General features: G+C 41.6%; 1 protein-coding gene across 7 annotated transcripts in view; it reads right to left on the bottom strand.

Moving 5' to 3' along the window:
- Positions 1-14161: 14161 nt before the first annotated feature.
- The window catches only part of BEND2 (BEN domain containing 2), a 31989-nt gene continuing 29409 nt past the window's right edge, over positions 14162-16741 (bottom strand). For all 7 annotated transcript variants that reach the window (XM_061453165.1, XM_061453164.1, XM_061453167.1 and 4 more), the window contains one exon: positions 14162-15079. In XM_061453165.1, the coding sequence (XP_061309149.1) occupies positions 14844-15079 (236 nt within the window). In that variant the 3' untranslated portion in view covers positions 14162-14843. The remainder of the gene's footprint in view (positions 15080-16741) is intronic.

The raw sequence follows: 16741 nt of genomic DNA, 5'->3' as shown, positions 1-16741 counted from the left end.
TTCCCTCCAGAAGCTGCCCTTGAGCAAAGGAAGGGGGCACAGGCACAGGGGCCCATAACAAAAATTGGGGAAGTCCTGTCCCCATGGAAGCCAAGGGGCCTGAAAAGAATCAGGATTTCATCCCTGAGCAAAAGCCAGTCAACCAGACTTGATGTAGCTGACAGGGGACAGAGTTTAGTTCCGGGTCTGTGCTGCCTGTAACATACTCAGCAATACAGCCATATGGTGCTGTGGACTTGTATTTTCTTTAACCTACCTGGTCTTTGACTGAGTAGTGCGCTGGAACCAGCACTATTCAGCTCTATCAGCCTGACCCCTTCCTGGGCTCCAGCTCACATAACCCAGCACCATCCCAGCATGACTGGCATTACATATTAAATCCAGGTTCAAGGAGAGCTGTAAGCTGCTGCAAACCTGCATTCAACTACAGGTGAGCTGTAAATCTGCTCCTGCTGATATTCATGGTAAGGAGTCAGGCCAAACGAATAGTTTTGAGAGGTCAACCTCCAAATCCAGTGTTTAAAAATAACTGTTCTGCTTGAAATATTACACATGCCTGTTGGTGTGTGCCTGCATGCTACAGAAATAATGCTAACCAGTTGTATTCCTACATGCAAATAATTGATATACATATTGCCTGTGCACCCACAACTATGCAGGCACACACACACTGGGGGAGGGTCATTAGATTAAGCTGACCACAATAAGTGTAAGAAGTAGATTCAATAATGACCCCAAATACGGACCCAAATGGTCCTTCTTCTGCTACTAATTGATCTAATGGATGTCATATTTGTAACCAGGCAGTGGTTTGTTTTGTAAGCTTCTTTTTGTTTGCTGCTTTAGAAAAAAATAAGAATTAGTAGAACATAACACATACCATATTTGCAGATGTAATTGCCATGAAACACCACTCCTCCCACCCCTTCTCCCCCCCCCCCCAAGCAATTGCCAGTAGTGGATTACCAATAGTTTGGAGCAGTTGCACTCTAATTTATGATGGCAAACTCTGGGGCAGAATCCTCAGTCACTATGCACACAAATAGAACAACAGATATACATATTAATCTATGTTAACAGCCACATGATATTCTAGATCCTCAATCAAGTGCACAGTACTGCCAGAAGCAAAAGCATGATTTGCTTTTATTCAGGTAGGGGAAAAAAGGTCTGGAGGGAAAACTGAGACAGCAGATAAGTGTCTGAGGTGGGAATAGATCTGCCCCCTCATTGTATATATCTAGTTGCCATGTAGTCCTCTCCCTCGTTGGAGGAGCATCCTTGCCTTCCTCAGTAATGCTTTGCTTCGTCTGCTTGTCCACCACACTCTCCCCCCAGCACATTGCTGTCCCTATTGCTGCTTGATTTCTTTTCCCTTTAGTCCCACCCAAGATTCAATGAATCTGCCACCCTTTACACTGGAGGGAGAAACTGGAGTGAGTCCCTCTCTCTCTTTTTGAGACTGCCAGGCCCAGTGGGGAAGCCAACAACAGCTGCCTGTGCCACAGTTGTTCTGACCACTTTACAAGAGACAAAATAAAGGAAAAAAAAAAATTGGATGCTCTACAGCTCTCAAACTGGCTTCTCAAACCTCTCAGGGGTGCTAAATGGCCTTAATAAGTAAATAAAATGCAGGCTATTTATCAGAGAAATCAGAATTGTACCTTTGCAGCTGTTCCTGTCACTTGAGGAAAAAGATATAATTAGGTAGGTTTTATTTTTTTGAATTAAAACCCCGCTTAATTTGGAACCACTCCAGTCTGCTGAGTAAGCGTGTGTCCGGGTGAAATTTAAGATATGTTTTCTGTACCAGATAGAAGAAAACCTCAGAAGGAGCCTCCCTGGTTTATTGGATGGGTGTGTATTGGGACAGGTTTAAAAACATCTTAGTGTAGCTGATGGACTATGACCTTTTACTATCAGTTAAATCCAGATTTATTTCTTTTAAGATGTATGCTATTGAAAGGCACTGGCAGGCAAGTTAGAAAAGTCTGCCATAGTATTTTCACAGGATCATTCCAAGGTATTCTGTTGCTCATGCCAAGTAATAAAACCTTTCTTTTTGTGCATATTTCTGAACCCTGCTGTTCTATCAGCACTGGCAAATTGTCTCCAAAAGGTACTATTTCACAGAGAAAACTGTATTTTGAACAAAAAAGTTTCACTTTTCTGCATTAAGATAATGAAACAAAAAAGAGGATGGATTTACATGTATGGTACATATAAAATAAGAGAAGGGGCATGTACTCAAACGTTGTTTTAATTATTTTTTCACTTGTAGTCCTCCATATGTTTGCTCTGCAGTGAGTGAACAATAGAAGAGCTCTCCTGTGGTTAATTTTACACCTGTAAAGACCCCTGGATACAAACCAAGATTGTGTGGCCAAGTGGATAATTTATCTGGCTTATCTTGCCAATGAATTCATATGCTCCAGGGGGTTAGAGAAGATGGGGAGAATATGAGGAATTCTATTATTTTCAGTCTTTAGCAGGTTTTCATTACTTTTACCCTTTCTACCTCCAACACGTGAGGTAAGAAACCTCCACAGCTTCAGGCCTTCAAGGCAAACACTGAAAAAAATCCCCCCAGTGTCTCTGCTCCATGCGGGCAACAGGAGAGGGATCCAGGGCTCTGTGGCTCCTCCGCTTCACAGTCTGTGTGCAGGAACAAGCAGGTGTCCAGGGGCAGTGGCCCAGCAGAGCCTGCTTCCAGCACACTAGCTGAAGACTCCTGGGTTTCCAGGCCAAGCCTTGCCACAGGCTTCAGAGTGACCCTGGATGAGGGACAGTGCCTGTGCCTCTGCTCCAACCACAGCCAGGGCTGTGATGCTGTCCAGTGCCTGCCTCTTACCAGCCTGAGTTGTGAGTGATGCCTGGTGGGAACTAGCTCTTCTGGGTGTCCCTCACCTTTTAGAGCAGGCTCAGACATCTGCTGTAGTCACTACACATTACCACAATCGAAATTAATAGAAATAATGAGTGCTTCACAATCGTGCAGATTTAATATGCCTGGGAGTCTGATGCTGATATATCAATAGCATAGTTTACAGTACATCATTGGTATTCTTTGGGAGCCGTGACCTATATTCTGATATAAAGGATCTTCAAGGTTCCTTTGCAAATAAAAGTAAATGTTAATTAAAGCACTTTTCTTCAAAAGGCTTTCTTTAAAATGACCTACAAGTTCAATATTTGTTTTATGGCGTGCACAGATAGGACGACTCACAGTCTCACAGGAAATGTCATATGAATTAGGCAGGAAAGAGAAAAAACCTGTAAGGAGATAAATTCCCTTCTTCAGCACATCAGAACACAGACTTTGGTAATGGGCTACAAGAAGGCTGAAATGAGAAGGATACCTATTACAGATGGTTGAAACACTGTTTTTAACTGCATAAAAGGGTTGGATCAATGTCTCATTTTAGTGAAAGGGATGGCTGAGACACACAAAACCAGAATACAGTATAACATTTGCATTGTTTTCAAGATAGAGGCTTGGAGGCATTTTATTTCCCCTTTCATAAAATTTTCCCTCTTGAAGAAAATACTCTTACCTGAGGTTATACCTTTCTACACAGTCCTGTACAGTACATATTCAGCTATGCTCACAATGCACTTCAGAACATGAGATCGCATACAAAATGCAACGCCTTTTGCAGACATGAAAAATGTTCCTCTTTCTGCACAGAACAATTCTTTTTTTTTTGCAATTCTTCCAGTTAGAAGGCCTACTAAAGCTCAGCTAAAATATATGACCTCAGTGTAATATCCTATGACATTTTGATCACCAACAAATGTTCTTGGTTTTATTAAAAACAAACCAAAAACTGAACCCACAGTCCCTGGGGAATCAGACCCTGCTATTGTTCTTCCATTTCTGATGCAAGTCAGGAGATACCAGACAATACCACTTACTGAGTCACCACTTACTGAGCTGTGCTTGCTTAAACAACAGCTCTCCCAGCTGACCTTTACAAGTTAGAAGAAAGCATATAAAGACAAAAAAGTGTTCAGTGTTCAAAAACCCAAGTGCTTTTATGTAGCCAGGTATGCTGTGGAGCCAGGAAAGGAGGAAAGCAGATGGGCGTCCCATTGGGGAGCCACTAGAGGTGGATGGGTTTGTTCTGGCAAGAAAGTGTGGACAAAGAAGGGTGGTTCAAGGCTATAGGGTGTAGACAGAAAAGTAGGAGGCAGATTGGGAGGCACTAGATAAATAAAGGAAATTCCTACATTCTAGCAGATAGGATACTTAATACTAAAATAAGTAGGACTTCACTGGTAAGCAGGCACGTAGGACTCAGAAATTGATTCAGGACAGGGTGTACAGCAGCAGTCTGCTTCTTTCAGCACTTTTTCTTCAACTATCCTAGAATCCACCAAACAGAAGATGGATTACACTTTATAATATAAGCCTCCTGAGGGGATGCTGCTAAAAGGCTGTCAGCAGAAAGAAAAAAAAGTGTTCTAAGTGTGCATGTAGGGTTAGGGACCCCACATTTCAACTCATCTGCAGCTGGAGAAGAGATGCATTTGCATTTGTTCCCCTGGTTGAAGACCTGATATTCATTACAAAAGCTATTTCAAAATAGCTCTAGCTTAAAACATTTTATTCACACACTACCCATACAAAATTAACAATTTTATATACCTGTACTTCAAACAATCTTGCCTATCTCCAGGAAGATCTGCAGAGAGATTACTTTCAGTTTCAGCTGGGGCTGAGTCAGGCCTTCAAATAAGGCCAGAATTTACTTAATTTCTGTAATGCTGATGGGCTCCCTGGTCAGAAACACTTTTGCACAAAACAGCGCGGATAGAAACAAAAACAAAGTGACCCCTTAGCCCAGAAAGCTTACTTGTCATGGTTTCACATCCCTCTGCTCTTGTCAGTGAGTGGCTGTCGTTAATGATCACTGTCATTTTCCTGGCATTTACCTGAATGGACTGTCTTTGGAGAAATTAAGACAGACATGGGAAACATCTCCATAATTCAAAGTACTGAAGATTCTGTTTCTGCACTTTACAAAGCAGTTAGGATGACTAACTGGTTGCTATTGTGACCATATTCTTAGATGCCTGTAACAGAGGGGAAGCTGGGGCTTTTGGCTCACGTTCCCTCAGCAGAGATTTGTGGTAGCCTCGGGCATCGTCACTTCTCTTGGTCTGTCTTTCTGCCTTCACCGAAGTCAGCATAAGAACAGTTGGGCAGGCAGCTAAACCGTTACAGGGTTCAGGGTACTTGCATAAGCTCCTGTTTGTGTGTGGTGCCAGCTCCCATGGCAAATCATGAACTGGAATAGGCAAATTACACAGCTGTGATGACGTCAGTAATCCCCAGAAGGAACAGTTAAATTTGCAAAGCTTGGCTGAGTGCCTGCAACACCTATTTCCTACATTTGTTCCTTGTGATTGCCTGATGAATTATTGTATTTTTTTTATTAGTAGTAGTAGAATGAAGCTGTTATTTGCTAACCTACAACCTGATCCTTCAACCATGTTTCTATAGTTCGTCTTTCCTACTTTAAGGAATAATAAATAGGATTGAAGTTACACACCTAGATGCTGTCTTCAGAACTGGGCCACAGACTCAAGTATTGGTGTAATAAATTCTAAGCCAAGCTCAAGCTTGACTAGATTATTTGCCTCCAGACTAAGCAGGACTGAGTTTTGCCCACAGTATCTAAGAAATGGCTTTCTTAGGACAAGCGTATTTAAAATGAAATTGAGAAAAGCTGCAAAAATACAGAAGGTTTCAGTGCTTGGGGTGTGGGTATTTTTTCCTTTTATAAAGAATATGTTATCTTTGTTGTTTTGTCATAGGAAAGGTACCTTTTACTGTTACTGCAGTTATAAGAGGGAGAAAGAAATTACATTAAAAAATAAAGATCTCCATGTAAAAACACCTCAGTGGCTATGTGGAAGAAAGTAAAGATTTTTACAGATACTTGCGTGTGTTTATCTCTGCTTCCAGTGAACACTGAAAGTGCAGGTCTATAGAACTACATCCTTAAAAGTACAGGGGACAAAATGCGCTCAACTAACACCTCCATGAGATCACGCAGCAGAAAAATAATCTTCGCTTACACTCCAAATACATGGAAAGATGGAAAGAACGTTTTATGGAAAACTATCTTACCGGAATTTAAAGAAGAGTTCTGCAACGTGTGGAAAACAAATATATTTTAATAGGCTGCTGCTTTCAAGGACTGAATTTATTTCCAAGAAGGTCACCACCATAAAGCAGAAAACTAACTCTTCTTTCATAGCAGTAGCAAAAGAGGAACAGAAAATAGCGACACTTAAATTTTATCTTTGACCTCCTAGAGGAAGTGGCAGGTCATTGTTGGCAGTTTCTTGTTTTGTGGTGTCTGGCTTTTTCAGGCTTTTTTTAAGGTTTCTTTAAAAAAACAAACCAAGCCACCTCTGTATTTTTCTCACTTTTCTTGTTTTGCATTCAATAAATTATCTATGAAAACATTTAAATAAAACCACTCATGTTAGTCATACTTTACTATTAATTTCTCAGTGTTTTCACCTTTATCTGACAATTAGGAGAAAAAAAACATGCCTACGTACTTCATTTTCACTTCCCAAGCACCTGACTGCTGTGTTCACTTTCCTGTAGCCATTGAAATATAGTAGTATGCAACAGTCAGTACAACACACCCTCCAGTGTCAACTTAAAGAGCTTTCCCTTTACTTCTAAAATGTCCTGCCTGTGTAATTAGTAAGGGAAAGGAGTCTTCTTGTGGATCAGAAAGCAAAGCCAATCCCTTTCAGCATATTTGTTGCCAAATCTAAGTGAAGATTTACACTCTGGGCAATAAGAACCAAAGTAGGATGTGAGACAGGAACTGGTCTCAAAATCCAGCTTACTAAACCCATTGCTTACAGACCCTAAGCATTCTTCAGTGACAATGCAGACCTCGGGAAGCAAACTGATGCTTAATGACACAGGCCTGCCTTTCTCATCAGCTTTCATGGCTCAAAAAAGTGAGGCAAAACAGGACTGGGTAACAGAAATAAACAAGGTAAATATTGTACTGTCTAGGAATGGCATTTCACACAGCAAGCAGACAGGAAACTCAGCTGGCTACAAGGGGCCTCCTCTAGATGATGTTCTGGGTCCCATCACCAAGCCCTCAAACAGCCTTCAGAGTCATTACCTTTGAGAGCAACCTGAATAAGATAACACCCTAGATTCCTAGAGACTCAGGCTTTGTCTATATGCAGTTTAAAAGTGACCTGAACAGGCACTAACTGGCATAAGAAGAGTGTACATCAAACAAGCCATGTTTGCAGCCACCTGAGCTTTAATTCCTTAGAAGCATGGACTAAACTAAGAAATTTAGGACATTCATTAAAAAATACATGCACAGAATCCTATTAGCAGTATAGTTTTTCATCTTTGGTCAGCAGCCTCTGCAGCCAAACAGCAGCTGTTGCAGGATTTCACATCTGGTTAGGTCCCTTCCTTTTCTCAAGTCTTTTTGGCACTTGGCACAGTTTCACTGCCACATCATTCTAAAGTCTTCCTGAAGCTAGAACACCAGGCTGTTTCAATAAGTTCACCTGTCTGAGTACTTTGGAATACAGTCACCTCCCACTTCTGAAAATCCCCTCAATTTGGGCTGTTTTGTTACCCTCGGTCATGTAACTGCAGCCCTTCCTATGTCAAACTAGACACCCGACGGTATTTTTTAATGTCTTCTAGCCTGCAATATTGTTATACTGCCTTCTGAAACCCGATTCTACAAGCAGAAAGATGTCCTTCTGGACAACCTGCGCTCCCTGCACGAGTTCTGGGTATTTTCCAAACCCCGTGCGCTTGCTTGCCCGCCGGGGGCGCTGGAGTTCCCTTCCTCGGCGGGGTTTATGAAGCAAATGCCACCCTTGTAAAGTTCATGTTAGCAGATGCAATGCCAAAGAATCTGCTCAAGGCTGTGAGAAAAGAGGATGCTGATCCTGGTGCTCCATCGCCCCCGCATTTTATTACTCATACAGAACTGTACGTGAACAGCTGTCCCATGTGTTAAAAGGCTTACAGATGATGTTAAAAGTAACTAAACCAAAAATAGCACATCACTGAACAAACACAACCAAACTCCGATAATTTTTAAATGGAAAGGCTTAGCCTCAAAGGATAAAGCTGAGCTAAGAGTGAAAACAAAATCAAGTTCTCAGAACTGCAGCATTCTGTCAGGTTGATGAATTTCCTTCAGGCAGGCCGGTTTCTGGCTTCCCAGAAAAACTTTTGTCCCTCGGTAGGTGGTGCTGTCGCCCTTCAAGCTACCAAGGAGTAAGATGCAGCCTTGTTTCTAGCGCAGAAGTGAATTTTTTGGAATAGCATGATCAATGTCACCTCACCGTTTAAAGGGGAAAAATAAATTAATAAATAAATAAATAATAGATAGATAACTAAGTCTATCTACTCTGAACTTGTAATACTTAGATAAGCTCACAGTTCACACTGCATTTGAAGTCAGCAGTTTCCATCTCACTTCATGCGCCGATATCACCATACCACATACTGAACAACAATAAAGTGACTGTACAAAACAACTAAAAAATTATGACATTGCTATATAGATAAAATTAGAAATTAAGAACTGCACAAATATTTGGACCTTTCTGCAGCATATTCTAAATCAAACGAGCATGTCCATTAAGTGCTCTGAATTAACACCTGAATAGAAAAGAATGGTATCAATATTGTTCTAAGAGATGAGTCCTAAAGCTGAATGTGCCTGTGAGATGGGTTATTTACATACATGCTGTGAAACCTCAAAAATTCTCAACTTGAGCCCCAAGGGACACCAAGAGGCCTTAGCCACCCTGAGCAGCCTGCCTGCCATACATCTTTGACTCCAGACCTGACTTGTTAATGCTGTCTGCTCTGTGACTGTCGGTGACCCCTGTTAGTCACCGCCTCAGGCCTGATCAGAGGACCCTGTTCAGTAAAGGTCATGGTGCTGCCTGTGCCATGGGTCCTCTCCCTCACTGGGGAGCAGCACTTAAGCTGCTCCCTGCCATGAAGTGCAATGAACTATATTCGTTTGTTAGACAAGACAGGCAGTGGTCCATTTCACAAATGCACAAGAGTCATCCACACTACAACAGGCAGGTAAAGAAGAATGGAATTATTTCCGGGAGACTTACCTCTCAACTCCCACTGTCCTGGGCTCAGCTGTAACAGTTATTTTTCTCCTTCTTAGTAGCCAGTGTTGTACAGTGTTTTTGACTTTAGTCTGAGAACAATGCTGACCAAAACCATGACACCCACAGAAACCATTTAAGGGACCGGCAGGCACAGGGAGACCAATGAAGGTTTGGTCTCTTCGCTTGCTCACGTAACAACTTACATTCTCCAGCAACGTAGGAGCAAGCGCTAAGAAATGTGCTGGAAGAGTTTCCAGCAGCATATCTAATTTGCCCAAGAGCAGGAGAGGATGTGACACAGAGATGTATCAGTCACCCAATAACTCCTTCAAGGATCTAAAAACCCCAACCAAGGCCCCACCCTCTACATATCATAGAGGGAAGGGAAAGGCACTCCCCTGCAAATTTTTTCCAACTAATACGGAAGTGCCATGTTGGAAACAGAATTATTCAGTTGTTGCTCTTGGAAGATCTATTCATAAGACCAAAGTTCTGCTCATTAACACATCAAGACCCAGGACTGCAAGTGGGTCTTGCATTCCATCCAACATCCACAAGTGGGAGCTGGAGATCAGGAGAGAATTTTGCCAATTCTCTGATGAGGTCTAGGGTCAGTCCTAAGACAGAAATTAATTAAAAAGTATCTTAATATTTGTGCAATATATAAATTTTTTTTTGCATATCAGTTATATATGCAATTATTATCTCATATACAATACTGTATGCACCTCCATTCACAAGGCTACATCAAGATGCATCAAGAAAGATAAACCTTTTACACGTTACCAGGAAACACATACCAGACCCCAGACATGAACAGCACTAGATCAGAGAGCCATCAAGTACCAGATGAACTATGAAATACCAACTCAAGTCCAGAAACGTCAGTCACACACTTTAGGGACAGCTATTAGGACTACAAAGATGGAGGACAGGTGGTGATTTCTCAGTGTTTCACATGAGAGATTACCTTCCAGCCCTGTTGTATCCCCCAAACAAGGACCAATAGAGAAATTGATTCCAGTGCCTGAATCAGGTCTCGTCTACTAAAAATGCACCAGTTTAAAGGAGTGTCTTGAGCATTTTATTTAACTCCTGCTGTTTTGTGGAAATCTCTGTTTCGGATAGCTCACACAAAGCTGCAACTAACAAGTGAAGTCTAAAAGGAGTTTGGTTACTGAATCAGTTAAGGCAGTATAGATTTGGAAATCAGAAGGTCTCCTCAAAGCCCTGGTTCTTGAAAGATCAAAAGACTCTTTTCAGATGAAACCATACCTCAACTGTAGATTCATGGTGCAAGAAATACTTCACACACAGGTAGTCAAGGAGCTATATGCTAGTTTTATTTGTAAAATACTTTATTCCTAACAGCAAAATATTCTAATTTTATTTTACAAAAGTTAGAAAAAAATAATACATTTGAAACAGAAACAAGAAAACTATTTCTTTTATTCAATTCTCTTTTCAATATGGAAGCCATAGGTATGCACCACACTAACAGATTTCAGTGCCAGACAGGTCATTCAATAAATAGATTATTCTACCATTAAAATCTGTGAAGGACAGTGAAAAAGTATACTACTGAAAAAATATAGCATTTTTGGCTTCTTCTGAGGTCTGGAACTAGTAGTATCTACACACAACAAAGTTCTTGGCATTTACAAGAATGACTGTTTAGAACAGTAACAGCAGAATTTGTTAGTAGTAAACCAGAACAACCAAATTTTGCAGTACAACATTTCTAGTAAAAAATAATTAAAAATCAGAAATTCAGCCTATTTCTTAAATCCTTCAGAAGACATCTGCAAGGAGGTTGCAGGTGACGCTTAAGTTACTAATTTCATATCTGATAGGGCCATTGCATATCCTAACTTGCAATGAAAAAGCTGATCCTGTACTGTATATAATAAACACTGCCTGTTCATTATGAATAGAAGTTAAAGTGAGAAAAGTAACTCTGCTATTTTATCCTATTGCTAACAAAAGAACAAGCCATGAAACCTTTGCCTTGGAGAGGGCAGATTTAGTTAAATCTTGTTCTGCTATGTACACAGGCGTAATTTTGGAAGCCACCACTGCATCAGCTTGCAGAGTTGAAATTGGATCCCTGCGTCAGCCTCCTGAGAAGCTTCTTTCTGTGAAAAAGCTGGACACCCGAGACAACACTCGGACGCAATGCAAGTGGCAAAGCAAGCTTACCTTAGCCAATACGTAGACAGTAAGAAGACTATGTGACCCATGCTGGAAAACAAGTAACAAAAAGACATATACCAAATACTTCCTCTTTTGTAAACAAGAAACATCCACGCAGCCAAAAAACCGCAAACAAGAAAGAACCCACCCAACAAAGAGAGCCATTAACTTCTGGGCAGTTACTGCTGTGCAATTTCAACTTACAAATGAAACTGAGGGGGATGTGAAAATGAATAAGAGTTATTTTTATTTATTTTCATGAGTTCAGCATCCAAGTAATTTTCAATGTTTGGTCTTTTAATACACAATTCAGTGCACTAATAAATACTAGTGTTGTGTGGCCAGGAAGGGCGTATTTATTGTTGACAATAACTTCTTCCTCTAAGTGACAGAGGAGTGAACAAGGAGAGGGGCTTTGCTGACCTCATACTCACCTACAACAAGGGGCTAGTTGAGAACGTGAAGGTCAAAAGCAGCCTTACCTCAATGACCATGAGATGGTGGAGTTCAGGATCCTAAGGGGAGAGGGGAGAGTAAAAAGCAGGCTCACAATCCTGGACTTCAGGAGAGTGGACTTTGGTCTGCTCCAAGATCTGCTATGAAGAGTCCTATGGGATTAGGGCCCTGGACAAAATTTACAGATCACCTCCTCTAAGCTCCAGAGAGAGCCATCAAAATAAACAACAAGTCCAGCAAAAATACCAGGAGGCCTGTGCTGAACCAGGAGATTCTGGACAAACTCAAGCATACAGAATGCGGAAGAAAAAACAAGTAATCCAGGAGGAATGTAGTGACGTTGTCTGAGCATTCAGGCGTGAAGTTAGGAAAGCTTAAACCCAACTGGAACTAAAAGTGGCCAGGGATGTCAAAGATAGCAAGAAGAGCTTCTGTAAATACACAGGTGACAAAAGTACCCACTGCTGAATGACACAGGGAACCTGGTGACAAAGTACACAGAAAAGGTTGAAAAATTCAATGCCACCTTTGTCTCGCTTTTTATGAGTGAGATTGGCCCTCAAGAATCCAGAGACTGGGGGCAAGGCTAGAGCAATGAATATACACTGGGTTCAAGGCGACTTGGTCAGGCAATCCATAAACAAACTGGACATGTATTAAGTCCAAGAATCCTGATGGAATGAGCCCATGAATGCTGAGGGAGCTGGCTGATGCCACTGCAAAGCCACTCTTGATTAATCTTTGATTGATCAAGGTTTAATGGGACAAGTGTCCAAAGACAGGGTGAAAGCAGATGTCACTGTTGTCTTCAAGAAGGGCAAGGAGGACTCGGGGAACTACAAGCTGGTCAGCCATATCTCCATTCCTGGGAAAGTGATGGAACAGCTAATCCTGGAAACTATTTTCAGGCAGGTGAAGGACAAGAATACTACCAGGAGTAGTCACTGCATGTCTTCAACAAGGGGAAGTCACAGCTGACCAACTTGATAAGCTTCTACGATAAAATGACTGGCAAATGAGAAAAGAGGTGTGATTATTGTCTTCTTGGACTTGAGGAAAGCCGTCAACACTGTCTCCCATAAGATCCTCACACACAAGCTGTTGATGTATAGGCTGGATGAGCAGACAGTGAGGTGGACTGGAAACTGTAAAAAAGTCAGGGCCCAGAGAGTGGTAATCAGCAGCACAAAGTCCAGATGAAGGCCAGTAAGGTACCATCTAAGGTACTAGCAAAGGACCCCAGGGATCAATACTGGATCTGATCCTGTTTAACATCTTCATTAACAACCTCAGTGATGAGGCAGAGTGTACCATGGGATGTTCTAGTGGACATTAAGTTGAACATGAGCCAGCCACATGCTCTTGCTGCAAAGGTGGCTAAGGGTACCCTGAGCTGCATTAGGACAATGTTGCCAGCAGGGCTCAAGGAGGTGACCCTTCTTCTCTTCTCAGCACTTGTGAGGCCACACATGGAGTGCTGGGTGCAGCTCTGGGCTACCCAGTACAGGACTGCACAGACATACTGGAGAAAGTCCAAAGGGCTATAAAGCTGATGAAGACTGGAGCATCTCTCCTGTGAGGAAAGGCTGAGAGAGCCGGGACTGCTCAGTCTGGAGAAGAAATGGCTCAAGAGGGATCTCATCAATATATATAAATATCTGAGGGGAGGTTGCAAAAAGGACATATAGCCAATAGGACAGATCCATGCTTTTCTCAGTGGTGCCCAGTGGCAGGACCAGAAGCAATAGATACAAACCAAAACACATGAGGTTCCATCTGAACATCAGGAAACACTTCTTTTTCACTGTGACAATGATTGAGCCCTTGCAGCAGCTGCCCCAGAAGGTTGTGGAGTTTTCAACCTTGGAGATATTAAAAACTGGTCTGGACACTGTGCTACACAACTGGCTCCAGGTGGTCCTGCCTGAGCAGGAAAAATGGATCTGATGGCCTCCAGATATCCCTTCCAACCTCAACCATTCTGTGACTCTGCAAATAACCACTACACATCTTTCAAAATTTTAAGTTAACAAAGGCAGGGTCACAAGTCTTTAGAACACCAGCCTGCCCAGACAGCAAAACACTTTTAGCCTTGTTGACCTGAGTATTAAAAACTATGATTATGAGCTTGAGAAGGCATACCACTGATGCTGATCATCTCTGACTACATACCAACAGTACAGCATGTGTTCTCAGTTGTAACTGAAGGTCCAACTTGAAGGCGACGGAAATTAGTATTTCACAAATTGGTATTAGGATCCAAATCCTCTAGACGAAAGTTGCAACAAATTTGCATCTTGTAGACATCCACACAAGTTGATGAGACATATATCACTGAACAGCAGACCAAGGCCCTGAAGAAGTATTTTCTTTAATTTTCATCAAGAAAAAACAGAACCAACTATCAAACTGTTTGTTCTGGATACTTCCTCTGTGCTTTTGTAGAGCTAAATCAGAGCAAAGAAAATATTACCAACTCTAATTACATTTCTGCCTGCCTCTTTCCTTATTCTACAACAAAGACTGCTCTAGGAGGCAAAAAAGGTGAGCAACATAACAAGTCAGCTGGATGCAGGATTTATTTTTTTTCCTTTCTGCATTAGATACTTTGTCTTAAAATATCCAACTGTCAAAGCAAATTTCATTCCTCACACATGAGATAATTTTACTAAGTATACCTCTGAGGAGGACCAATCATTCCACATTTCTATCTGCTTCTGCTGACTTGATGCACAGTGCATCTCTTCTAATTAGATTAATGTTTCAGAGTCAATGAATCATGAGGAGAAGAAATGCTTTTAGGAGAGAGCACATTGCAAATGCTGCAGGGAACAGTAGAAGTAATTTGTGAGGAGCACACATGCTACTTTAAAAGAAGTTACAGTTCCCAAGTCTTCTGCTAACTTTGGTCTCATGAAATAATACTATTCCATGTGGCTGACAACTCAGTATAATAGGACAACTTGATGCAACAGGCTTCTATGTGGGGTTTATAAAACCACTAAACTAGGATTTGAGACGCATAGTAAAGAGCTTCAGTCCATGAGATTGATATTGTCACTTTCAAATGGCTTCACTGAAGTAGGACTCTGTGGAGGACTCTTTGCCCTCAGTGGTGGCATGGTCAAGACCTTCTGGCGGATTCCAACTGTGGCTTTTTTATGATCATGTCTGAGACTGCGGATTGTGCTGTTTATGGCAGCAACACATGCCTTCCAATCATATCCAGTTTCCTTTAGATCAAAGGATGGATAATTCTCTTGAAGAAAGTCTAAAAATAATCAAGTACATAATAGTGAGTTATGAATCATTGATGGAAGTTATATACTCTTTTATTGATGTAATTAAGCCATAACAAGTGCACGCTACCAAAACAGGACAGCTAGGCATATTATAAGGCTTGAAAAGCAAAGCTAGAGAGCAAATACTCCCTACCTCTAACAAAAGGTCTAAACATAAAAGCAAAATTTGCAAAGAAGCATGTAACCATGTATGTGGGTTTGATCCCTTTAAGTGAATAATTTCAGCTTCTAATGTGATCAACCAGGGCAAAGAAATCTCAGGCTCCATTTCAAAACGATTGTTATTCAGCAGGACCAATCTCTCCTTCAGAGATCTCCAACAACTATAGTCACTAAAATGAAACAGTAATTCAACATAACACAGCTTTAGAGGAACAGTGACAGAAAAAATGCATGAGCTTGCTCCTTACCATACTGCAACAAGATCAATAAACAGATACTAGAGTTTGGTAGTAACAGGATAAATAAGGTAAGACTACAGCACTTCCCCCCCCCAACAAGTAAAACACGTAGCTTTTAAAACAGATTTATTATTTTTTAGTTATTGAGGAGCGATCACCTTTCTGAGCTTAGCTAAATTATACGTTTTCTTCAAGCAAGCCCTTAAAAGATATAAATAAGCACCAAAAGGAAACCTCAGCTATAATTTCAAATCAAATGCAATACTATTTCTACTTCTCTGATTAACATCTAGATTTACCTTAACAGAATGAAAGGTATAGCTAGTTGATATTATGCCAGTTTTGTTCTTCCATTGCTCTCTCATACACTAGCATGTAAAAATCTAATATAGTATCATTATTTACAGATGATATTTTAACTTGCAGCATGGGTCTCTCTGTTTTTTTTCTTCCTTCAGAAAGACTTGTGCTCTTGCATTTTACGCTGCTCCAGTGGGGGCAAAGGGGAAAGGGAGAGCACCTTGGGTTCTTTTATTCCCAGGCTGCTCCTGTAATAAACTATGCTGACAAAGGACACACAAGCTGTTGGATGAAACAGCAGCTGCCTTCTCTTCCCTTCCATTCCCAGCAGTGAATTCAATAAAATGCTTGGCCTCAGAGCTACGACAGATAGCAGGAATTCCTTATACCAGGCTGTCCTGGGTTCAGCAGTAGCAGTCATTTTTCTCCTTCTTAGTAGCTGGTGCAGTGCTGTGGTTTTGACTTTTGGCCTGGGAACAGCACTAGTAACACCAACGTTTTTAGTTGCTGCTCAATGATGTTTACTCTGACCAAGGACTTTGTGAGTCTCATGCTCTGCCAGGGAGGAGGGGAAGCTGGGAGGAAGCAGAGACAGGACACCTGACCCAAACTAACCTAAGAGATATTCCATACCACAGCACATCATGTTCACTGTATAAACTGGGGGCAGTTACACAGAAGGGTTAGACCACTGCTCAGTCGGGCTGGGTATCAGTCAGCAGGTGGTGAGCGGTTGTATTCTCTTCCTTTATTATTTCCCTTATCGTTATTATTATTGGTGGTAGCAGCAGTGGTTTGTGTTATACCTTAGTTACTGGACTGTTCTTATCTCAACCCATGGGAGTTACACTTTCGATTCTCCCCCCATCCCTCCACGAGTGGGGGGGAGGAAGGGGTGGGGAGTGAGAAAGCGGCTGCATGGTTCGGAGT

Source organism: Pezoporus flaviventris, unplaced genomic scaffold, assembly GCF_033815535.1.
Source record: "Pezoporus flaviventris isolate CSIRO_AGI_PZ_B2104156 unplaced genomic scaffold, CSIRO_AGI_Pfla_v1 ptg000015l, whole genome shotgun sequence".
In the NCBI taxonomy this organism is placed as follows: domain Eukaryota; kingdom Metazoa; phylum Chordata; class Aves; order Psittaciformes; family Psittacidae; genus Pezoporus; species Pezoporus flaviventris.
Note: the sequence above shows the minus strand (reverse complement) of the source record. Positions and strands in the feature narration are given on the sequence as shown.